General features: G+C 33.6%; 1 protein-coding gene across 2 annotated transcripts; it reads left to right on the top strand.

The window, feature by feature from the left end:
* Nucleotides 1-587: 587 nt before the first annotated feature.
* On the top strand, nucleotides 588-26165 carry LOC118183487 (ferritin heavy chain A-like). 2 transcript variants are annotated; one of them, XM_035353049.2, is made up of 5 exons: nucleotides 588-762; nucleotides 6609-6736; nucleotides 9813-9959; nucleotides 16145-16273; nucleotides 24796-26165. In XM_035353049.2, the coding sequence occupies exons 1-5, from the start codon at nucleotides 693-695 to the stop codon at nucleotides 24946-24948; spliced, it is 627 nt and encodes a 208-aa protein (XP_035208940.1). In that variant the 5' UTR covers nucleotides 588-692; the 3' UTR covers nucleotides 24949-26165. The 2 variants fall into 2 exon arrangements, with proteins under 2 accessions (XP_035208940.1, XP_035208941.1); XM_035353050.2 differs by having other exon boundaries at nucleotides 592-762; nucleotides 6612-6736.
* Nucleotides 26166-26555: the final 390 nt, after the last annotated feature.

Below are 26555 nucleotides of genomic sequence, written 5' to 3'. Positions count from 1 at the left end.
GTGGTGACTCTTTCGGTTTCTTTTTAATTTCTTGACGTGAAGACCAAAGAAACTTCAATTAAATTCAAAATTCAAAGTAATTTAGTAACTCATAATATTATAGAAATTAAGTATCAGTGTGGGATACAAAATAAATTCCTTTAATAAAAGACCATATATTTTCTAGAAGGAAGCTGTCCTAAATTCGAGCATCTCCAAACTACGCAAACGTTTTCCTCTAGTAGTGATTTTAACCAAGATGTCAATAGCACTAAGGAAGAGAGCCGATAGAGTTTTATCTATAACTTTAGATGGCTAAACGGTTAAGGCAATTTTTTGAGGTAACAATAAAAAACCTTCGATTACGTTTCGATTCTCTATTTTCTGACCACCACCTAAATGTTAACAACCACCATGCCTCAATCGCCACCCAATTAACTAAGCGTAGTCGTAGCAACGCCCTTAACAACGTTCTGATTCCGGGGGTAACCAAACCAAAACACTTCCAAAATACTCCTTTGACATGGAGTGGCCGTCACGTATGCTTCCGTATCTCCAGGTCAGGACCCCAAAAGATGTTATCGACCAATTTTCTCATATACAGACGTCAAGTTATCTCATTGACCTTTAACCGCCTGCACTTAGAGAATGCGCGACAGGGCTTCGCGTATAATACAACAGCTACCTCGAAACTTGCTCGAAACGCATGCAAAATGGTGAAATTTTTCTTTTGGATATCGGCTGGTTTGTGTCTAAGTCTGGCGACTGTTGTTGGATTTCTTCGTGAGTATCTGTAGTTTCGTTCCCTACTTTTGCAAAAAGATCAAATTCTTATTTATTGGCTTCCAACAATAAATCCATTATCCTTTCCGGTGATGAAACTGATCCATTATTCTTTATATTATTGCTGCCGACATTTAAATTTGATACACAGTTCTTGAGTCATCTTAGATTTAAATTTAATTACGTAGTCTTTTATTACTAGTCTACGTTTTAAATTTGAATTTGATTGTTACTTTATTTACATAGCCACAAGTGGGAGTTGATTCTGTTAGCACAAGAAGTATGTTCAAGTTCAAAGTTCTGTTTTAATTAGACACAACGATAATTTTCTTTACGTTTTTTTGGAATTTGGAACTAGTTTATGCGCTCAAGGCAAGCCAAAATGTAATATTTAAAAAAATGATTTGGAAATTTAGAGAAACTTCTCTATAGCTGTCACTCATAATTAGTCTAGAAGGTTGTGATCTACTATGGAAATGGTTGCGTTTAAGAACATGACTGTAAATGAGAATCAATACTGTAACGTAAATAAGACATCCGAAATAATTCCCAATTTCAGACGGGTTAGCTTCAGGAAGGAGGTCATTGCAAGAGATTTCGGTGTTTAAAATTAGGCGAAACAACAAACCTTCGTTTAGCATACAATTTTGAATAGAACTCAATTGATATGAAGAGCATTCAGGCACAAGTTCCTCTTCTTCAACAGCAAAAATTTCTGCTCTCTTATTACATGTATTAGCAAAAGCATTTTTCTGCTCCCGAGGAAGAGGGACCTGCGTATGAACATCTTCGAAGTCGACTGAGTTTTATTCAAAATTTAGTCTAAACTAAAATTGTTTTTTCTTTTCTTTCTTCATTTTACATTTATACTGGGGTGTTTCTCTTTCAGTTTAAGATTTTGTTATATTTTATTTCGCACAGCTAGATAGTAAAATAGTTTATTCTTCACAGGCTGTTTACATTGATAGTTTATACTTTACAGATAATTAGAAACCCATAAGTAAATAGACAGGTTCCTGCAATTATTTATAAAAGAAAAACTTAGGTTAATTTCCTAGAGAGATTTTTTTAAATACGGTCTACAGAGAACTTAATTTTATCTAGGAATGAAATTCTTGCTTACAATGAAATCGCGCTTACCCTCCAAATCATACATCACATCATGCCTCTTATATCAAGAAAATAGCGTCGCAATAATATGCCCTATAAAATGAAAATATTTGTCAAGAAGACGTGTTAATAATGCTTCTTAGCGTTTTCTTTCGATTTAACTTGCTTTTATTTATTTATATATTGATTTTTTTTACCTGCGGGAAGTATTGAAGAACAACAAATTATGCTGAAAAAAATAAGACTTTTAATTACGAAATATCAGAGCAATTGTGAAAACTCTCCGCCATTGAAATGTGGTTTTTAAACATTTAAATAAAGGCATTTAGTAAATGAAAGATAGAAAAGTTTAAAATTTTATTCTGGTCCTTTTTTATTTGCTATTAATAATAATATGACGAAAATGCACATTGCTGATTTATTTGAAATTATTTCCTATTTTAAAATTTGTATACTTTTTGCAGTAAATTTTTTCTTTCTGCTTGCTTCAAACAGAGATTTGTAAAAATAAATCCATTGAAAGTGTAATGAAAATTTGTACTTGCGCTCATCTGCATATGGCAGATTCTTCGACAATTGTTACAAGCTTCAGTTTCCTTGCACATTTTAACAATTCTTAATAAGTCTAGTTTTACTGCAGCATTTTATCGCAAATACTTCTGTATTATAATAAGTCTTTTCCTCTGTATATGAAATGTTCGATTGCTTTTATAGCAATATTTTGTTGTCTTTTTTAAATTTTTCTATTAGTTTATTTGTCACGTGTTCCTTAATCTTTTCTTTAAATTTATGTTCGAGATTATTTTTAAAATATTTATAAGAACCGAAACAACTGCAGTGATACCTCGCAATATGTTATTAACCCGTTTCAGATCCTTGGAGGTATACCAAACGAATTTTTCCGATAAGAAATGAAAGGAAAATAATTAATCCATTTTTGGGAGAAAAATTATTATGGTTGTTGTTACAACACTGTTTAATACTAAAATACAAATGCAGCGGGTGACACATATGCTGCGATGATACTTTGCGCGTGATACTGTATATAAACATTTTTCCGTTATCTAAATCAAAAGCAATTTTTCAACATATTCTAATCTCTCTGATCTTTGTTTGATAAACGATAGCACTCCCTTCGCAACTTTAGCCGATTTAAAAGCGTCTTTGCTTTTCCCGAACGTAGACACCACTTGGTATACAGTTTGCAATAACCAAGTCCCAAATTACGGATGTCATTTTCATACTTTGCAACAAACCCTTTTTTCACGTCCATGGTCATCCTTTGGCTCTTCTCATAAACTTTCCTAAAATTCATTATTAATGAATTTACAAAAAAAAAAAAAAAAGAAAAAGAAAAAAAAGAAAAAAGAAAAAAAAAATCCATTTATAACTGAAGCATGGGTTGTTTATTGATAGCAACAATAGGCGTACTGACGCTCATGGGCGGTCTTAGCATTGTGTCAAAAGAAATATACAAGTGTAGTGCGCACAGTCGTGACTCACTGAACTCGAGTCGTATTCCAAACAAATGTTGCATATACCAAACAAAAATTTTTACGTCCAAACAGAACGTATATTTAGTTGGACTCGTTTCAAAGAGAACGTATACCGAAATACCACTGTACATCAGGATAAATTACAAAAGTGCTTCGGTTTGAGCTGCATGGCCACCACTGATATTCCTACGCATTTTCTGTATCATAGACTACAATTTATTTTTAGCTCAAGTCCTTGCAAACTTTATAATGAAGGCCAAGCCCTGAAACAGCTTTCTGGAAAGGAGTTTGGACTTACCAGGGTCTCGTAATCTTATAGAACATTGGCTGTTGATGTTGACTGAAGCATATTGAATTCCATATAAACATTACTTACAGAATCGTGAAACATATGCAAGTAGCTAACTGAGAGGGAAAAAGAATTAAAAAAAAAGAGAGCTGTCAGAGGCCTTGAAAGGTTATCGATGGCTTCAAACTGGGAGTAATAATCCCCTTCTACATAACATGAAATCCGAATTTTAATAGTGGTCAGTCTTTCTGGATAGTATAGTGGCTAGTTGAGGCTGCCTGCTAATGCGAACTCTAGGGCTGAAGTCCCGCATATGGCTTTGAAGACTCAGGCGGACGCAGTTCGCAAACAACTTTTTCTCATTATCCACCAATACGCTATCTGCTATCCCACAATAGCACGTTTGGACCATTTTCAGGCAAATATGAGTCGAACATTTGAAGGCAAACAGCAATACTTTGGAATTAATTCCGTGTAAGTCTCTGTTTCTTAAAGTTTAAATGATATCCATAGATGATATCGATAGCAAGCATTCTTGATCTCGTCTGGGATGGTATAACATAAACAAGTGCACCAAAGGAAATTAGCCGCGATCTGCCCGTTCTAGTTGTTTGGTGGTTGGAACTAAGAAAATGACTGGTGGTTGGAGCAGAAGAGTGATCTACTGTGAAGTGTTTAATATGTTGGCATTGAAACAGAGGACAATTTATTAGAGATTAGAGAGGACACATTCAGAACTAGATACACTTTAGGAGAGGACTTAATAAGAGAGGATAGGGGACAAATAATTTATTAAATTAAGTGTCTCAATAGAGCAAAAGGATCTTGGCTGTTAGTATCACCAGTTTTGTACATCAGAGATAACTATGAAGATTTTTCAGAGATTTTGGCAATGAAAGTTCTGATTCGTTTAATTTTATATTCTCGATAGATGATTTCATTGCGAATAAATTATCTATAGATAGCTTGTCTTAAAACAATATTATGTGGAATTTTTATAAATATAACCGCAAAAATATAAGTGATAATGAGATTTTGGTCTCGATGTTTTGCCTTTATATACTTTTGTGATATCGTCTACTACTTTGTCAAAGTCTATAGAAGAAAATAATATCTTCTATAAATCTTGAGCAAATGCTTTCTTTCTAAACCTTGCAACTGGGCATGTTCTGTGATGAGACAACTAAAGGATAGACGAATTCGACCACTCTCGAAAAAATATTCCATAGCAAATGTCTGATCATTAAAAAAAAAAAAATCTGAAGTGGCCAGCATATAACCTCCCACCAGTTACAAGACATGGTCTCAAGCAAATTGCAACGAGCTTCAGTAAACTATAATTTTCGGTTTATCGTTTATAAATAAAATCGAATTTGTTTATAAATTTTAAGACTTAATGTCAAGTACTCTGTTTTTATTATTCTATTCTCTCAAACAAAGGTCAATGATAACTATATGTGCTCATATACATATCCTTTCTCATGTTTTGATTTGAAAATGTCGCATCAATCGTAGTATATTCTCTGATCAAATAGTGTTTCGAATTCACAAATCAGTGACTTAACAACCACACAATTTTAAAAAGCATCATATATTTAGAATCCCCGACATTGTGCTAAGTTTTGCTATACATTTCTTTTCCAGTCTTTTCTCACTTTATGAGATGGCCAGCTTTTTTATTTCTCATTATAGCTTTATTTTTATTATTAACGATCATTTTCTTCGCATTTTACCCACATAAAATTCAACAGCAAAATCACAAAATCTTTAAAATCTGCATATCCTTACGATCCCCAACAGAGTGTTAATTGTTATCATGTATTTTTTTAGTCGCTGTATTATTTATATTTGTTATATTATTTCTTTGTAAAATGCATAGCGATAACATTTAGTGGCAGTATCCTTTTGCTTGAAAAGTGATCCTACACAAAAGTAAACCGAACACGAAATTGAGGATTGATGCTATTACATTTAACTGCTTCACAATAAAAGCTCATTTTCATAATGAGCTTATTCTCCTTGCATTTAGCATTAGTCCAAGAATACAGTTAATGCTTATAAATTTAATAAATTGTTCATATACAAAATATAAGAAGTTTGGATTATTTCGCAATATATTTTTTACGAAAGTCTATTCAGAGTTTATACTAAAGTCTCATTTCCGTTTTATCAATTTTAACCAAAATCTAATATGCTATTCCCATTAGTATGAAAGTCTTAAATACTAGAACTGAAAAGTTTTGAATTATATTTTAATATCGTTTATCATTAGAAACTGTTACAGGCTTAAGTAAAGAACCACTTCTGGTTGTCCATTAAAGACTAAGGGCTTCTTGTAAATTACCCCATCCTTTTGTCCAATTTTACTTAAAAATGATCAACTCCTTATATGAATGCAGAAAACTTAAATACGGAAAGCACATAGTTTCAAATATCCTAGATGGGCTGGGGTTGCAACTGGTCAGGATAGCTGGAATTTTACTGTCATAAATAAATCTTTCATACCTAATTAGTGTTGGTTTTTAATCACATAACGGTTATTTTAAATTAAGTTTCTCTGAAATTTGCTCAATACTAAATACGATTTTCTCCAGATCTTCCACATTCACCGAAATCAGTAAAATTTAATTAATAATTTTAATTCCAGTCTAGAATTTTCCAAATTTTCATAAGTATTAGGTCACAATTTTGATTCTAGATTGATGGTTTCATAATGATTGACGCGGTGATTGATTTTTCTTTTTTATTTATTTTGTTTATCTAGTTATGTCATTGCTCGTGAGCTACGGCTCAGAATATTGTTATTCCTTGGAAGAAAGCGACTAGTTGCAACCTCTCTCAAAACACAGACAGTTAATTTTAAAAAAATCTAGCATCAGTCTACTATTGAATTAAAACTAATTTTAAACAACAAGTGTAATTTTAAATTGTTTTTTGTTTCTTCTTCTTAGCAGAATTCTCTGACAACGAAGTGAAGGATGCAAAATCAGACAGGTATGAATTATACCCTGCTTGCGCAACACTTCTGCGGTCCCAAGTGAATGTGGAAATGCACGCCAGTCTTGTTTACATGAATATGGTAAGGCTATAATGATCATATTTCATTTGAGTTAAACAAATAAAAATTAAACTGCTGGTGAAGGAACGCCGAATGAAGTTAATTCGAAATGAGGAGAAAGGTTAACCACGATAGCAATTGACGTAATGTAAGAACAATAAGCAGGACACGTTTCAAAGATTTGAACGTATCTTCTTTATCTACTACTAAGATAATAACTTTTAGAATAACGAACTTAATTACCACTGAGTGACATGCCTAAATGAAGATTCAGTGTTATCCTCTTATGATTGTACTTTAATGTATAATTCTGAGTTCCATTTTTTCCTAGCAACTCAAGAAGTTGACATTTAGACCTTGGAAACGTTTCCTGAGCATTGTACTTGAAAACATGAAAATCCTCACGATTAATTTTCGTTCCCTTTCAGAGCAACGGAAGCTAATCATGTAAGATTTTATGTTAATTAATCAGTTATTGTGATTCCAATACTTACTTCTTCTTTTCATAGTCCTCACCAAAATGCAAATCAGTTGTTATGTATTTTAAGCCTACGGTTTGAATGTTTTAGAGCTTCTGGAGCCTCGCATTACAATTACGTATTATGGCCAACTTTGCCAAAGTTATTTCAGATTTCGCATCTGCTAGCCGACGTTTAAAATATGCGCCGTTAATTATTTTGAGCCAGTTATCACGAATCTTTTCAAGTGTAGTCTCAAACTACGTTACCTACATTGAAAATTAATTTAATCTTCTGTTAAATACCCGCAAGTAGCGGAGGTTCATTTATAGCACAAGTAGCGCCATCTTTTCATTTAACAGTTGAATAAAAGTTTACTTTAACCTTCTTACGATTTGGTTATTTGCTTTATACTAAAACAATAACTCATTTTGCAGTCTGTTAGAGTCTGCGGAGAATTGAGACGTAATACAATCCTACAATCATGTTTAATAACTTGAAACATAGTGATGAAAAATTAATTTTTTTAATTAGTAAAAATGCTTAAGGCTTCAAGGTGAATGTTTTCATTAAACGCTATTAGTGGAATTAGTTCATGAAGTGGTCTACAGAATACTCATTAATAGTTTTAAGCTTTATATATCTATATGCTGGATGAAACCGATCTGGAGACACTAGGAAACGCCTAGAGAGAGATTTGCTGTTAACTTTCAAGTATTTTTTCGCGGCGAGCGTTATTTTTAATGCAGATGTTCCAGTTCGGATGTTTCAGGAACCGGACCTTCAAAGTGGATTGTTTCTTATTCATATTAATGTAAACTTCTTACTAGACGTAGGGACCTACTAAATCTATTGACGAAACTTCTACTGGATCCATTATCGTCAGATTCCTACCAAGCTACTACAGATGGGTGATGTGGTAAGCGAAACGGTTATGTTTGCCACTTTATGATCAAGCCTCTCTTTTTGTCTCTTCATTTTAATTCACGTCTTTTTTGTCTTTAACCCTATTATTCCAAATAACATTCTTTGTAAAGTTGTGTAATAGCTTTTCTTATATACGATCTGAAAATCAAAAGCACACATCTACATACGATTCCAGCTCTCTCACTTTTTCTTTCACTTAACTCTCTCACATCTTTTCACTTAAACTCTCTCACAAAAAAAAAAAAAAAAAAAAAAAAAAAAAAAAAAAAAACTGAAAAAAATATTAAATTCAGAAAAACATTTGTTGAGATTAGAGCTTGCCAGTAGGAGGTTCAAAACATGTGACTCTGAAATCGTACCTAAAAGCTATTAATACAACGCTCTTTCTAAACAACTATCGATTGCACGAAACAAAAAGAACACTCGAGATGTAGGAACTGAAAGATAAGCACTCTGAAAGCATGCGAATAATAACAATCGAGCTCCACAGACCGTTATAGCGATATAAACAAAAAATTTCGGATAACAACGCTCATTTTTTCTCTTCAGCATGTGATAGACGTAATGAAAAACCATAAACCATAAACTGAGTGGGAATGTTACCTATAACTCGAAAATTGCCCGCAAGATTACTGGGAAAGAAAAGAACTGGGAAGTTAAGTACTTCGTGTTAAGTCGGTTATAAGTAGTGCGTGCTTATATATTTTCTCAAAAGATGAGGGTCTTTTGTCGTTCTTTATTGTAGGTACTATTCCATCATCATTAATGCTTTTTCACTGTCTAGATAGATCACATTGAGACAAAAAGATAGATGCCCTGTTTCAAATTTTCGAATTTGCTTCCCTGTAATGGTAATCATGAGAACACGCTTGTTATTATTCGCATTAATTTCGAGGACAAACTTTTCAACTCTTAAATTTCATTGCAATTCTTTTAAAGATGCAATTGCTAAGAGTTTATATACAGAAGTTACATAATATAAGTTCTTTTTAAATAATTTAAAAAAAAATTCCAAAAAGCTCCTTTCATTGGTGAATTGGATGTTCTTGAAGCATTTCATATTCATAAAGATTTATCTTGTTTAGTTAAACACTTTAATTCTAATTCAGTCTTTTTAAACTTAATTTTAACTTAATTTCTTAATTTTCGTTACCATTTTTACCGCCAGATGGCGATAGCTTCTAGTTTGTTTTACTCCCCTGAGTAAAAGTGCAACCGTGGTTTTTCCTTTCAGATTTCTTTGCTCCTGATGAAGAGAGGCGTGTTACTGTTTGTCCTCGAATTCCATATAACTATAACCTTGACTAAAATTTACGCCAAACCTAAGGTTGTTGCTTTGCCTAATTTTATGTTTTACCTTGGCATGTTTCTTTTCTCTCTTGATAAGAGCTTACATTGTGTGTATTCGGAAGAACGGTAATCAAATGATTTAAATACCATACCATAAGACAAAACTATGTTAAAGTAAAATTTAGGCGATAAGTCATAATTTACATAATGCTTTTTAAATATTAGGTTGCACATTACGATAAAAATGATTTTAGCAAGATATTTTATAAAAGGAATTATCGTCTTATATTTCCACTTACGCGGCATTTATGTTAATCGCAGAAACCTCAACATAAAATTTTACGAATATTCTTAAATTAATATTTTACTTTCAGAAATGATAAATTGTTAGAAACTGCAAATGTACTGTATTTTTCTCCCAGGCAGCCCACTTCGATCAGAATGGAATAGCACGAAAAGGATTCGCCAAATTATTTAGAAAAAATTCGGAAGAAGAAAGAGAACATGCACAGAAATTCATCGATTATTTGAACCTTCGGGGAAGCAAGTTTACACAATTCAATGTTGATGTAAGTCAATTTCTCAAAAAATTGTTTACAATAATAGTGAGTATTTTTAAAAGCTCGACTCTTTTTCTTCTAGCAATTCCCCTCTAGATGGCAGCATTGTAAAATGAAGAAAGCCAAACAGTTTTCATTAACTCTTACTGTATTCAACTGACGAACAACTTATCACGTAATTTAAAAAAACATATATATTTCAGCTGTTTCAAAATGCAGTTGAACGTTAATTTTTATGTCTCCAACACGTCCTCCCGTCTTTAATATCTCGAAAGAGATTTGTTCTTACTGTATTCAATCTGCAGATTTGGAGGTCTGGATCAATAGACTTTACTGTTATTTGTCTATGAGATTAACTCTTAAATTAATAAGTCTGTCGTGATTGTTCAATAAAAATTGTTTCGGGAATCCGATTGCAAAATTAGAAGAAATTTCTTTTAAATTTTTCAATTTTTAATGTTTTATTTTTTATTAATTTTCTCTTTTTTTTAGAATTTGATTACTGGAATCGAAGGCGAGAAACTCTTCAACCACGATTTAAAATTTTCAGATTTTATAGTAGACCATGATAGGTTAATCAGACGTATAAACACAGATGTTTAACCTGTAGATGTAGATGCTCTTGGCTACTGGCAGTTAAATATGAAACAAGTGCCCTCCGCTGATAAATGGCGAGAGAATTATCGACAGAATTGAACAGTAAACTTGTACAGTGGCGAAGGTAAACTGTACAGTTCGAGGAAGAAATGGAAGGTAAATTGTACAGTGGTGCTTTACGTGCCAATGAGCAGCAGGAAAATGGTGGAAATAAAGACCTTGTTATACACAGCAAATAGAGCGTTGGAATTACAAGCACAGAAAGTGTTTACACATTATTAGGACGATTTTGGTAAAGAATTCCAAAAAGCAAATGCTTTCAAATAAGACTTTTCTGGCAGTAGCTTATTATTTGAAATTAGAAATATCGTCTACTATTTTAAAATGTTTTCTTCTTTCAAAATATCGGATGTAAACCAGATATGATGTTTCTGCGCTTTCTGAAAAGAAATATTACGATTCCATAATTAAAACATGTTCTCAAATGCATGGTATTAAAATTTCTAAGTTCAAAATCAGCAACATCATTAATCGGAAAGGGAATCATTACTTTAAATGGACTTCAACCGAATACCCGGAAAAGGTACGTACTATTTCTAAAATTAAATCGTTGATAACAAAACTCCGCCGACGCAAAAATCAATAGCAAAGTCTTTTGATACATCTATAGAAATATCAATTAAATAATAAATCAAGATTTACAACTTAAAAAGGCTAGAACACGCAATGTTCAACAACTTTTGCCTACACATGTGGAAAAACACAGAACGCTATTTCACCTATAGATTATTGCGCTTTTGGTCTCTTGAAAAGAGCTAAGTGCAAACGCACTACAATTGATGGACTGGAGAGGAAGGAAGGAATAGGAGCAATGGTAATATATACACTTGGAAATTTTAGGAAAAGCCGTTTTATCATGGAAATCCCAATGCATAATTTTCGCGGAGAAAAAGGTTATCAGATAGAACATTTAAAAAATTAGCCTTTAGGTTTAAAACACGAATTAAAAGGGCCCGAAATCTTTTAAAAATATGTAAACATCCTCTGTAGATTTTGGAAATTATAAACGCTAAAATAGATGCAAATGTAGAACTTAAAATAGGATTTAGAGTTGAATTTTTCAAACAGAGTATGGAAAACTAAATACAAAGAATATTAAATCATTCTTAAATAATCAGGTGCACACTGGAAAGTACTGTGCGCCATATATTCAATCATAATTTATTGCATCATAAGCGGTATTGTTGATGGATGTTTCATATTTTAATTTTTAATTCTCTTTTTTCCCCTTATTTGATAGCTTAATTTATTATTTTGAAAGATTGTTACTAGATGGCAGCACCGAAAACGTTTGAAATATTTGGGACACTGTTACTAATTACAAATTTAAAAGCTAGAATAAAACAGATAGCTGGTTTGTAAAATAAATTTTTCATAAGACAGCATTTTTCTCATTATATCATTTTATGATTATATGTTATAGTTGAGATATTAAATCATTCTTAAATAATCAGGTCCACTCTTGCAAATACTGTGCATATGATATTCGGTCATAAGTATTTCATCATAAGCGCTATTGTGAGTGGATGTTTCATATTTGAATGGTAATTCTCTTCCTCCCCCCCCCCTATTTTGATAACCTCAATTTATAATTTTGAAAGATTGTTACTAGATGGCAGCACTAGAAACGTTTGAGAAATTTGGGATCAGTGCTACTTACTACGAATTTAAAAGCTAGAGCAAAACAGATAGCTGGTTTGTAAAATAAATTTTTCATACGACAGCATTTTTCTCATTATATCATTTTATGTTTATATGTTAATAGTTGAGGTAGACGAAAAAAAAGATTATCTCTTAAAAAATTTGTACTGGACAATTAAACGAATGAAAGCTCGACTCTTCGACTTGAAAACATGACGAAAGAAATCGAAAGAGCAAATAATGCCTGGAGGTTACAGATTTTAATTACAAGTGAAAAGATACGAAAAGCAAGTAGATCTTATAAAAATATACAAGATAGATATTATTAGAGAAAATTTGCCAAATTAACAATTAAGAATATTTATCTTCAGTGACTTCTTTACTACAGATGTACGTAGTTACGAGAAACTTGAACATACACATGATTGACAAGAACATATAGAACTGCATATAAGTCTCCAGTCCTTTCAAGGCCAAAAGTAAACTGAATTCCGTTTACAGAGAGTTGAATATTACCACAGGAAAATTCGCATTTTTAAAACCTTTTTGTGCAAGAAAAAACTTGGTGTAATCAAACTCTGGATTTCGAAAAGTTAATATATGCCTGTATTCTAAATTAAGAAATTGACCGCCAATATAATACAATTAACTAAAATTTGCTTTGAAAATAAAAACTTGATTTTTCTCATTTCCTGCGATATATCATTCTATGGTTTTCATATAACTGTATTTAACAAAATTTCTGACTGTTTATTTTCACAACACAAAGAAATACTTAACACATTTTCTCAAAATATTATAACACTTATCATATTTAACACAATTAAGTTGTCGGAAGGAAAATAAAGTTTATTGTACCGAACACTGAATGTCTATTATAACAAATAGATTCATTCAATGCCTGTACTAGTTCAGAAAAGGGAACCATCCTACAGTTACATCAATGCGAAAATGTTAAAACTGCTACAAGAGTAAACATTGTGCAATCTGCAGAATTTGACGCATTTGTAAGATTCCTTGATGATCTTTTCGAGGTACGTTAACGTATCTGCTGATCTGCAGTCTGGTAATATAAACGAGGAAAAGAGATAAAACAGCAATTCTTGATTTAAGCATTTTATTGAAATGCATAAGCTAATTTCTATGGCTGTGACTCAAAGTGCTTCTTTAGAAAAGGTAAATTTTAGCCTTTTCTAAAGAACTTTCAGTTCAGGTTAACCTGACAGATAGTGAGATAATTCAAAATACGAACTTAAAAAATATTACCTATGCCAGGAAACTAAGAAAGGCAAAGGTCTATAACTGCTTTTAATATACAGATCAAATTTGAGTTATATGACTATATAAATATGAAAGAATATTACTTCTCAAACTCATAAATCTTGTTCAAAAATTAGCTATTGTATGTATGCATTCTGAATTTTATTGGCAGTTATATTTTGAATGATAATATATTGCAATTAATACTACTTTATTCAATTAAGCTGTCTTTGTAAAGACAGATTCTTTTGAATTAAAAAAAAACATTAATAAAACTTCCCCAATACATGATCCCCTAGTAGCCAATCCTCTCAACCAATCGAAATGAAATTTCAGATATTGTTATTTGAAGGTATACGCTCGAGATTGTAATGATTTCAAACAACAGAGCTCTCACGATTACAATTATAGTGAACACATTTCGAAATTTTCGAAAGGCAACACCCAGCTTTTTCCTGCGGAAATTGATCAGCGCATTTGGAAATCATAAATGGCGCTAGATCGACACACGTAAAATGAAAATTGCCCGCGTTAATATATTTGTAAAGAACAAATATATAACGTGTAGAAGACCGATGAAAAGACAAGACAGAAAAGAGGAAAAACCTTTTAACTACAAACTACAAGTTTTCAACGTGCCCATCTTCGCAGAAGATAACGAGTGGCATGTGGAAGATTGTTGATAAGAATGGTGAACGTAACATCGCAGATGGAATCTGTGTAACATCACGTTTTATGTCATCTTACAATTCTGACAAATCTGATGAGTTGGATGTGTACACCTTAGATTTCAGATAATCCTATAACCAAAAATTCTTCGGCGTGAGGTAGGGGGATGGCGGTGGCCACGAAGTTGTAGAGTTACAGGGAGATGACTCTTTTGAAATGTTGTACACGTTTAAAACTTGAAATTCCAATAAAAGCTTTTTTCCGTTACCTGTTGTCACTGGTCCTTTACAATGCTCTTCTCTGCAAATGTTTTACGCCGAAAATTTTCGTTAAACTTATACCTTTCCGATACCACTTACGGTTTTTTGAATGCGCTGATCCATTTGCGCAGAAAAAAGTGGATGCTGCCTTTCGAAAATTTCGAAATGTTTTCACTGTAATCGTCATTGTGAGAGCTCTGTTAATTGAAATCATCACAATCTCGAGAGTATACTTTCAAATAACAATATCTGAAATTCCATTTCGATCGGTTGAGCGGATAAGCAGCTAAGGGTTCATATATCGAGGACTTTTTTTAGAGGGGGGGGGAGACCACCCTCTATTTTGGCTGCCTGTAAAAAAATTTGATTGTGTAATTCAAAATTTGATGGCTGTAGGTGCCGTTCGTTTTTTTACAATGTGAAAACATACATCCATTCATGCAGATTCTTCATTATTTAATTTCTTTAAATATAATGCAGGCGATAATATTTAGTGGCAACAATTCGAAAAGTGATTCAGACTTTTATAGCGATCCAACGCAAAATCCCGTTTCGCCAGTAAGAGCCATTCTGGGATAACGCTCCTTTGGGCTAAAAAAATTTTGCAAGCCATCTTACTAAGAAAACTGTACATTCATATGATAAACTTAGAAAAGGATTTAAAAGAATAGAAAAATGTATACCAACGCTTAACACTTTATCGGAAATTTTAAACACATGCCGCTTTTAAATTTTGATGTTGAATTGTACATGCCGTAAGTGCGAAAAAATTTATGCTTAATAATAAAGTCAAAAACGACAAAAAGAATTGGGTAGCAGACTAGTACACCGCGAGCTCAGCGACAGCATAGAAAAAACTTAACCAACTATCTTTTAGCGACCGATAAAATCTGAGACCTTTCAAATTTTTTTAATAAAAAGTTACATTTTTTTTTCATAGTTACCAACGATATTTTATACCCTATTAATATTTCTGCGAAACTATAATAACATAATCTTTTACTTGTGATGTCTAGGACATGCAAGCAATTTCAGTGAACGATTAAATGCATATGCATAATAAAAATATTCTCTTCGCCTGAATATTCGATAAAAGAAGAAAGACGTTTTCGAAAAAAAAAAAAAAAAAAACATCGCTTTTGCACATGGTAGTCTCTTTAATGTGTTTGATACAAGGAAAAAAATTATTATAAGATAATTATTATTAACACAAGAATTACCATCATTTTATAATTATTACAAAATGAAAGTAAATTATCTCAGTACACTGACGTTAAACTAAATAGCTGCTTTTAATATAAAAGAAATAAGTTAGTTTTTTAGTACATTTCGTGAAAGCTAGATTGTTTATGTAAAACGGGAAGTTTTTGAGAAGTGCGTTTTAAATGTAATACATTGTTTTATATTAAAGCCAATATTTTAAATAATGACACATACGCAGGCCTGCTATTATTTGACAAAATTTATATACAACTGATATTATAAGATGACAGCAACTTTGAATAACGAATCGTAATTATTCTTTTCAATATTTTGTTAAATTCATGAAAGAATATGTCAATATATCTTTGCGAAATTAATACTTCTAACACTCTTAAAACTTGTCTCTCTAAAAACTCTAGCTTAAACTCTAAAAAACTCTTAGCTTAAAACTGAAGAACTGAATATTCTTAGCTAATTGAATTGGCGTGCTCTTTTTTTTCCCAGATGCCAGACAAGACTTCCTGGATCAATACACTGGAAGCCCTGAACGAAGCCATCGTGCTGGAGAAAGAAGTCTACAATCAACTGAATCATATTCACGATATAGCAGAAGCACACTGTAAAGACAGTCACGTAAGCTCAACACTCTTTTTCAATAACATTAAATTACTAATTTATGAACTTCTGCATTAAAGCTGTAAACCAAGTCTATAATCAAACAAACAAAACAGCGACCGAGCAGTAAAGTCACTGAACACTGATAGTTCAGTCCGAGGTTTGAATCCCGCAAACAGGCTGGCTTCATATGTAACGGTGGATTTTCCCCATATGTAACGTATTTTAGAGCCAATTCGCCTTAGAAAGACCCTCTACAAAGGCATCCCTTCCCTTGGGCCGACAGCCCTCAAGGGCTTTGCCATAATAAAATAAACCCAAACCAAATCTACAAACAAACAAGTGAATTCTTTCAAACCAAACCTAGATCTATAAATTGCTCACAATTTTTCATTTTGATGAAATTGTTTCCTAATTTCGCGCAAAATTTGATGTTAACTGTGTTCTTGACGTGGCACATGAAGCTACCGGTTCATTACGTACCAATCATGCACTCCTTCAGTAAGCTGCCAGCTCTACTCAGAAAACTTGAGCTCATAGTGCACAAATTACAGGCTATGGGACCGAATCTTCGTCATGTGGAAACTTCGTCACGTGTCATAGTGGACTAGAAACCTGCCCAGGCTTCAATACTGTCTTGCTGTTGGGTGTCTCATTGTACACTGGTTATCATAAATAAGGAAAAATCACAAAAATCACGATTACTGAAAAAGTTACATGTAGAATTTTATGAAACTTACCCACAATATACAACACATAGTAAGGTATCAAATAACATAAAAATAAATTACCAGACAATTATGGTAGTATAGAAATTAGCACATGTATAAAATGAAAAAATCGAAGAGGAAAAGTACCTTCAATAGGGAATATGGTCGCCTCTAGAAGCAATACAGCACATACAGTGATGCGTGATGTTTTCAATTATGCGGTCTATCAGTTCCATAGGAGCTAAGAGCAGCATTGCTCTTGCAAAGCTGTTGCAAGCGCGGCAAGGGTCTGAGGGGGCAGACTGAGAGCATCTAGACGTCTCTATAAATCATTCCAAACGTGTTCGATAGGATTCAAGTCCCGGGATCGAACTGGCCACTCCATGCGCATAATTGTTTCCTGTTGAAGATAATCATTTACGATGCGAGCCCTGTGTGGTCTTGAGTTATCGTCCTGTAACAGGAAAGCATCACCTATTTCCCTGGCACATGGGTGCACATAAGCATCAAGGATGTCATCTCTATAAATCGGAGCATTCACGGTTTCCGTTGGAAAGACATGGAGGTCTGTGCGTCCACCCAAAGAGAGGCCACCAAAAACACAGACACTGCCTCTTTCGTATGCATCTTTTTCACGGATGTTTGACGGATGATGACGGGTTCCAGGTTCTCTCCATATCAAATAACGCCTACTATCGCTTTCTAGACTAGACTAAACCTGGACTCATCCATAAAAAGAACAGCCCTCCACTGATCAAGCGTCCAGTGGACATGTTGTCGTGCCTACTGGTCCCTTCTATGGCCTGACGTGAGCGGCATGCAAATGGCTGGTCGTCTCGCATACAGACCACCTTCGTGAAGCCTTCTACGCCCAGTTGACGTTGACACCAACCCTCCTGTGGCTGCAGCAAGGGAGGATCTAAGAAGAGTCGGAGTAGCGGTTCTATTCCTGCGTGCACCATAATGTCAAATATCGGTCATCGGCGCTCGTCGTAGCAGTTGGCCGTCCTTGGCTGAACCTCCTAGAGGCCGAATCTGTGGTTTGAAATCGCCTTTAAAGTCTATGAACCACAGAAGGGCTTACGTTTAGCCATCTGGCCACTTCTGTTTGACTTTATACTGCCTCTAGTCTCCCAATGGCGTAGTTCTGCAGGCAAATGATGCCTGGAGGTCATTGTTACGAATTAGCTATCTCAGATTTCTGATGTCACTATCACAGTGAAATATGTGGGTTTTCTCTTAAACATGGACTTTTATTCTCCTCGCAGATGACGTATTCTGAGTGCAGCGCCACTAATTTGCATATTGCAGTTTTACTCAGCTACTCTTACTTGGCAACATATTCAAATTTTACACGGTATGGCTTATTTTTGAAGGAGTTATCGCTATTTTTGTGATTTTTCCTTAATTTATGATAACCAGTGTATTTTACTAGTGGTCTTGTGCGGCATGTCTCATTTAGTATGTGCATAATGGAACCCTATATACACGAATGCTCTAAAGTAACAAACGTATCCTGAGAAATTATATTATGTAAAATGCGCAAGGGTAATTTATGTGCATGTAATCAGTTTTGAACTAGCGTGTAAGTCAGAATACTTGGTGCAAAATGTTTAATTTTTAGTGTTGTAAAATGTTTATATACCCAACAACATGCGCATGTGTAAATCAAACGTTATTGTAACAGTATATTCTCAACGTCTAAAATCTAGTTGGACGTAAAATACACCAGGGTCGTTTCTGTTTCTAGATATACGCAGCAGTGTAGAATTTATACGTGTAACAGAGTAAAATCAGTGCAATTTGTTTAAATATCAGTGTAAAATGTTTAGATATACGCAGCAGTGTACTGTGATGCTTCTTTGGCGAAATGAAGCAACTCCAATGATGGAACACAGCAATAAATTTTATTTAACACTAAAAAAAATGGCGATGCCGTTGGTCCGCTACCTATTTCGAAGACTGGAAAAAAATATATTATTACAGCTCTGTGTATGTCGTCCAAATATCCAGATGCTGTAGCGGTGACAGACATTTCTTCGCCATCTGTGATTGATGCTTTCTTACAGATTTTCAGTCGTATGGGTTTCCCAAAAGTAATCCAAACAGATCAGGGGACCTCTTTCGTCAGTGCTTTGACAGAGGAATTTTTGGAGCGTTTCGGCATTAAACATGTAAGAAGCTCTGTGTATCATCCGCAGAGTAATCCCGTTGAGCGATTCCATAGAACGCTAAAAAGGGTGTTAAGAGTCGTATGTATAGGAGCGACTTCGGATTGGGAGAATTATCTACCATCAGTTCTTTTTGCTCTCAGAACAGTCACACACGAAAGCACTGGTTGTACACCAGCAGAATTAGTTCATGGCAAAAACCTACGAACGCCAGTCACTTTACTTTATGAGCAGTGGCTAGAACCGATTGAAGAAAGTAATAATGTTGTCAGTTACGTTTTCGAACTTATTAGTCGAATGAAGAAATGCCAAGAACTTGCCGTGGAAAACATGAAAGAAGCTCAACAACGGAGGAAAACATGGTACGATCGAAACGCAGTGAAAAGAGAATTTGCTAGAGGAGATTTAGTTCTTGTTTGTATGTCGCCATTTTTTTTAAAATTAAATAAAAGTTATTGCTCTGTTCCATCATTGGAGTTGCTTCATTTCGCCAAAGAAGTATCACAGTCTTAATTATTTTGGAGGCACCGACCAGATCGAATAATCGTGCGTATTTTTATTTTATTAGTTCATCACTGAACATAATGTTAGTGATACCATATTATTACTTCCTGTTCATATAGAATTGCTTTATTTTATTAGTTCATCACTGAACGCAATATTAGCGATACCAGTTTATTATTTCCTGTTAATATTAAATTGTCTTATTTTATTACCGTATTTGATATTATATTTAATATTCATTTTAGTTGTGCAGACGGTAGATATATATATTGCTCTATGTTATTATTCTTATTTTAATCACAATTAATGTGGTAGAGAGAATGAACTTCATATAATTTAAATATTTCATTTTTGAGGTATGCGTACTTAACAAAGTGCATTTAATTTCGTGATTCCTGACTGCATTAATTAAATAAGTAATTGAATTGAGCTATTTTGAGGAAATATAAAGAAAACAGTGTTCGTTAATTTTAAACATAGAAACAATGCCTTACTTAGGAAGAGCTCGTAAGGAAGATTTGCAAAATCTCGCGGCTGAACTGGGAGTTCATGTGACTGCAGATTTGAAAATAGTCGATTTAAAACAGAAAATTGTTGAAAGTAGAGATTATGATGAAGTATTCGTCAAAGGAGTCTTAGACACAATAATAGAAGAACGGAAAGTGAGGGAGGAAAGGGAAGAACGGAAAGAGAGGGAGAAAAGAGAAGAACGTAAAGAGAGGGAGGAAAGGGAAAGAGAAGAACGGAAAGAGAGGGAGGAAAGGGAAAGAGAAGAACGTAGGAGACAGGAAGAAGCGGAAGAGCGGAGAAGAAAAGAACAGTATGAATTAGAGAGATTAAGACTTGAAGCAGAGACAAAGTCTCAAAATACCGGACAGATCCGGCCGAAAACGGAGCTGCGTCACCTTATGCAGAAATTCGATGACAAGAAAGGAGATATCAGTCTATATTTGCTGTTGTTTGAAAGGCAAGCAGAATGGGCTAAAATTGATAAAGAAGAATTTGTATCTCATTTACTAGGACTACTTCCTTACGAAGTAACCCAGTTAATAGCTAGAGAACCCTCCGATAAAGCTAAAGACTATGAACACGTGAAGAATTTATTGTTAAGACGGTTTAAACTAAGCCCGGAAAAGTTTAGGCAGAAATTTATGAAACATCAAAAGAGTACCGAATCCACATGGGTGGATTTCAATTATGAAATAGAAAATTATTGCAAGGAATGGGTGACTGGTCTAGGAGTTAAGACTTTTGATCAGTTGCTAGATTTGATGGTAATTGACCAACTTAAGCGTCGAGTTCCTCCTGAAATTCGAGATCATTTTCTTGATGAGTGGGTAGAGATGATTTCATCTAAAAAATTAGCTGAAAAACTTGATGCCTATGAAAACGTTTGCGGAAACTTTAAAAAAAAGCCTGTAGTGGATAGGCAGAAAGAAAGATACAATGCACTAACTCAAGGTAAATTGAGTTCAGATAATAAAAATAAAACTGAAAACAAAATGTCATCAGGATTTAATACGCAAAGCTTGTTTCATAGACCTAGAAGTCCACGTCCAGATGATAAATATGAAAAACGAAAGACGCCACAATGCTATCAGTGTGGGTTCTATCAACATTTAAGGCCCCAATGTCCAAAACTTAAGAATAGTACTGAATCTCCTGCTAATCTTAACAGAATTAGTGCAAAACCAGAGGATAAATTTCTATTACCTTATACTAGTATGGGTTACGTAAATGGTCATAAAATTCCTATATTAAGGGATTCAGGTGCTAGTATTGATATAGTTTGTCGCAAATACATCCCGCCGGAAATGCTGACAGGTGAAAATGTGTGGGTGCAACAGCCATTAGACTTGAATCCAACCTGTTTACCATTGGCTGAGATCGAACTAAATTGCGATCTTGGGCGAGTAATAACTAAGGCTGCCATTATTAGAAATGAACTCGACAAAGGAAGGTATTTATTAGGCAATCGAACTTTTGCACTGTTGAATAAACAAGGAAAGGAGCCTGATAGTTGTCCTCACCAGGTTAATGCTGTCTCTACTAGAGCTCAAAGGAAAAGAGAAATAGCTGAAGAGAAGCTCTTGGAACCGATGAAGGAAGAAAATAAAGCATCCAGAGATGTTTTTGAAGAAGAAGATAATTTACCGGAACTAAATACGGAAGATGAAGCTCTCATGAAACTGGTAAAAATTGACTCAGAAGAAATTGCACAACTTCAGCTTGCTGATAAGGAACTGTCTAAAATCATCCAAGAAGTTAAAGAAGGTACATGCAAAAATGAGAACTATAGTCTGACAGGAAAAGAACTTTTAGTTAAAAAAACGACGGATAAAATGGGCTTTGAAAGACAGCTTGTCGTTATACCTGAAAAACTCAAGCCGTCAATTATAAAGATGTGCCACGAAGGAACTTCTGGTCATTTGGGTGTCAAAAAGACCAAAGACAGACTTGCTAGATATTTTTACTGGACGAGGTGTTACAAAGAAACTGAAGATTTTGCAAGAACCTGTGATGCTTGTCAGCGCGCTGGAAAAGGAAATGACAAAAAGAAGGCTCCAATGACATTAGTACCAGTAATTTCCGAAATATTCACTAAAATAAATGTCGATGCCGTTGGTCCGCTACCTATTTCGAAGACTGGAAAAAAATATATTATTACAGCTCTGTGTATGTCGTCCAAATATCCAGATGCTGTAGCGGTGACAGACATTTCTTCGCCATCTGTGATTGATGCTTTCTTACAGATTTTCAGTCGTATGGGTTTCCCAAAAGTAATCCAAACAGATCAGGGGACCTCTTTCGTCAGTGCTTTGACAGAGGAATTTTTGGAGCGTTTCGGCATTAAACATGTAAGAAGCTCTGTGTATCATCCGCAGAGTAATCCCGTTGAGCGATTCCATAGAACGCTAAAAAGGGTGTTAAGAGTCGTATGTATAGGAGCGACTTCGGATTGGGAGAATTATCTACCATCAGTTCTTTTTGCTCTCAGAACAGTCACACACGAAAGCACTGGTTGTACACCAGCAGAATTAGTTCATGGCAAAAACCTACGAACGCCAGTCACTTTACTTTATGAGCAGTGGCTAGAACCGATTGAAGAAAGTAATAATGTTGTCAGTTACGTTTTCGAACTTATTAGTCGAATGAAGAAATGCCAAGAACTTGCCGTGGAAAACATGAAAGAAGCTCAACAACGGAGGAAAACATGGTACGATCGAAACGCAGTGAAAAGAGAATTTGCTAGAGGAGATTTAGTTCCTGTTTGTATGTCGCCATTTTTTTTAGTGTTAAATAAAAGTTATTGCTCTGTTCCATCATTGGAGTTGCTTCATTTCGCCAAAGAAGTATCACAGTTCGCATCAGAATAAAATACAAGTTTTCGTATTATTGTATCGTCAATATCTTAAGCTATGTGGACATAAAATACACTAGGTTAATTTATGTTTATAACATAGAATTTATATATGTAACAGCAAAATCAGTGTAAAATGTTTGAATGATAGTGAAAAATATCAGTGTAAAATATGTAAATGCAACAACTTACACATCAGGGTAAAATAGACGTTATATCGTATCGGTGTATCCTCAGTGTTTAAACATACGTGCTTATAAAACGCTCCAGAGTACTTTATAATATGCGCACCAGAGTAGAATCTGTATGCGTATCACAATAACATCATTGTGTTTAATGATTAGTGTATAATATTTATGTAAAATCTGCAGTGTACGCATCAGTGTATAATTATTGTATCAGTGTATCCTCAGTGTCTAAACCTATGTCCACATGAAATGCGACAGAGCAATTCTTGTTAATATATGCGCTACAGTGTAGAATTTGTGTGTGCCTCGGAGTAAAATCAGTATAAAATTTTTATATAGCAGCTTAAAATATCAATGCAAAATATTCATGTATACACAACAACTGTAAAACAGAAGTTTTTGTATAAATGCATCCTTAATGTCTAAAGCTATACGTGAGCAAGAAATGCATTCAAGATAATTTATGTTTAAACCAGCATACGATTTGTACATATATCAGAGTAAAATCAGCATAAAATGTTTAAAAATCAGGGTAAAATGTTTATATATATGCTGTGTATATATCAGTGTATCTTCAGTGTCTAAACTCATGTGCCCTAAAATGCACAACGGCAATTTTTGTTGATATATGCGCATCAGTGTAGAACTTGTGTGCGTCACAGCGTGAAATCAGTATAAATGCTTATGTTTACACAGCAATATAAGCAACAGTTCCAAACAGACCTTTTCATATAAGTATCGCCAATGTCTAAACCTAGCTGCTGATAAAAGGCAAATATATGTTTATACACCAGGGCAGTTTTTTTTATATATATATTAGTAAATTCAGTATAAAACGTTTAAATGTTATTCTAAAAATCTGTAATATGATTATGTATATACAATGATGTATACACCAATGTAAAATATATGTTTTGTATTAGAGTATTCTAAGTGTCTAAACCTATATGCGCACAAAACGCACTAGGGCAGTTTATGTTAATAAATGCGTTTATAGTGAGTAATAGTGAGTAATTTATGTGTCTCAGAGTCAAATGTCTAATTATCAGTGAATACGTCTCAAATATCAGTGTAACAGCATCTTGTATCTTGTACGAATCTGTTGTCTTATACCTTCTCCCTGTGTGACCGTATACAGTCAAAATTTGTATTAAACTTTCGATGCTGCGCTCCTGGGGCTCCGCGGAGTTGCCTATTTGCGGATTCCGGACCATTCCCGAATAGTCCTTGGAAGCCGTCCGGGTGTCCGGACACGCTGTCACCTGTCATAAATTAATGCTAAATTTGCATATTGTCTGGAGTATCTCAGAAGTGAAAAATTATAAGACTGATTAGTAAATATTAAAACTAAATTCTTCAAAACTTTGGTGGCATTTAGCAATAGTGTTAAAAATGATTCCTCAAGAAAGGAAACCGTTGTTCAGTCTCTTGCAATTACAAAGCTCTCTCCAATCTATTTATTGACCTAAAAATAGATTTATGTTCTAACCTATCAGCTCTGATTGCTAACAACTTAATGATTGCTGTTATTAAAAAATACACATTTATTGGTGAAGTTTCATTGAACTTAATAATTAATTGAAATTTAATTTATTTGTTCTTTTAGTTGACGGATTTCTTGGAACGAGAGTATTTTGATGAACAAATTGAATCCATAGACCAATTTATTCGACATGCTTCCGTACTGGGGTCCATGTCAGAACACGCCCTAGGAGAATATTTGTACGATCTGCAATTGCAAGGAGAACTTAAAGATTAATGATTCTGTCTTCATCTCATATTGTGATGCTAAGAAGCCCAAAACGAATGCTTTCCATATCGTTGGAACTGTTCCAAGCACATGATTTTCGTAACTGTTAATAAATTTGTATAATTTCTTTGAGAACAACTAAAGCTAAATCGCATTGAAATGATAGCCTCGCTTAGTGAAAATTTTAAACTGAAATTAGTTTTGTTTGTCTGATTTTGAAACATTTTCCCGACTATTCTATCTTCTAATTCTCGGCTATTCTACTTTTCTATTTCTGAACTAAATTTTTCTGAACCTTTAGTGAAACTAATTGTTGTTCGCCGTTCACCCTTACGAATTAATATAAAATTAAGAGTTTTAGGAATAATTTCATATTTTTCATTCTGTTACTAACTACTTAGAATTCTGATGAGGAAATAGATTCTGAGATATTATTTCTGGCCAAGTACGTATTTAAGCCACGCTGTTCATTCATAAATATAGAAGTAAAACTACGCAACAATTGTTTTGAATTTTAAAACTGAATTCTTTATTTTTAATTTTTACCTTCCTCACAAAAAAATTTGAAAAAATTAGAAAAAGCCCACTAAGACAACTTATAACAAATAATGATTTATAAATTATTGTATAACTAAACTGAATTGTTACATGAAATCTGAAAAATAAATAACTTGAATAGTTTTTTTAATGAATAATCCTAATTCGAACACACGGGCAAATAAATGTTTAATATAAAAATTTTTAAAACTTTATGATGTCATAAGTGCATTTATAACTTCTAGTTAAGAGTTGCAAGAACAGCTGCTGGCTAGCGTATCTTCTCCGGGTCATTGAAAGCAGGAAGGCGAATATGAATGTGCAATCCAAATCAAATTCTTTGATAAATAAAATGGTTGTATGTACCCCATGCGGAGTGATATTTTTTACAATTATTATTCACAATTATTATTACAATTATTATTTACAATTACAATTACTATTCGACAGCAATTAAATAGAAGATTATAAAAACATTTTCATCATATGTGCGTTCTCTAAAATGTCTTTAGAGAAGGAAGGATAAGCATTCGTTTTGAATGGATTCTAACGAACGTTTTTACATATTTATTTAACTTTACTATAATCTCTATCCATTTTCATCGAAATGTTCTATTTTTTATTGTAACATTTCCTGCATAAATTTCGTAATTTTCTTTGATTTGTTGAATAAATTTAATTTCCTTTTTTTTTTAAATCTTATTTTACCAGAACATAAATAAACACTTACTGTAGTTTTATTTCATTCATATGCTATCGAACTTCAGATTAACATAAATTTAACACACTAAACATAGAAAATAGCAGGTAAAACATTGAATTTTTTCTACATTTTTAACGCTTGTTTGTAAATCTATAGCTCTAGTGTAAGAAATGTATCAAATACGATGGACGGTTTGATTACCGAAAATTTAATCCCATGATAGCTTTTACTAAAAATATATAAAACCTTAAACAAAGTTAAAAGCTTTAACTTTTAAATATATCATGGAACCAACAGTGTTGTAATCTGAAAGCCAACTTTATTTTATTTAGTTCTTAAACTAGACTCTTTGGACTACGACCATTTATTTCTGAGA

Source organism: Stegodyphus dumicola, chromosome 5 (genome assembly GCF_044657685.1).
Source record: "Stegodyphus dumicola isolate Sdum_Otavi_A_Nest chromosome 5, ASM4465768v1".
In the NCBI taxonomy this organism is placed as follows: Eukaryota; Metazoa; Arthropoda; class Arachnida; order Araneae; family Eresidae; genus Stegodyphus; species Stegodyphus dumicola.
Note: the sequence above shows the minus strand (reverse complement) of the source record. Positions and strands in the feature narration are given on the sequence as shown.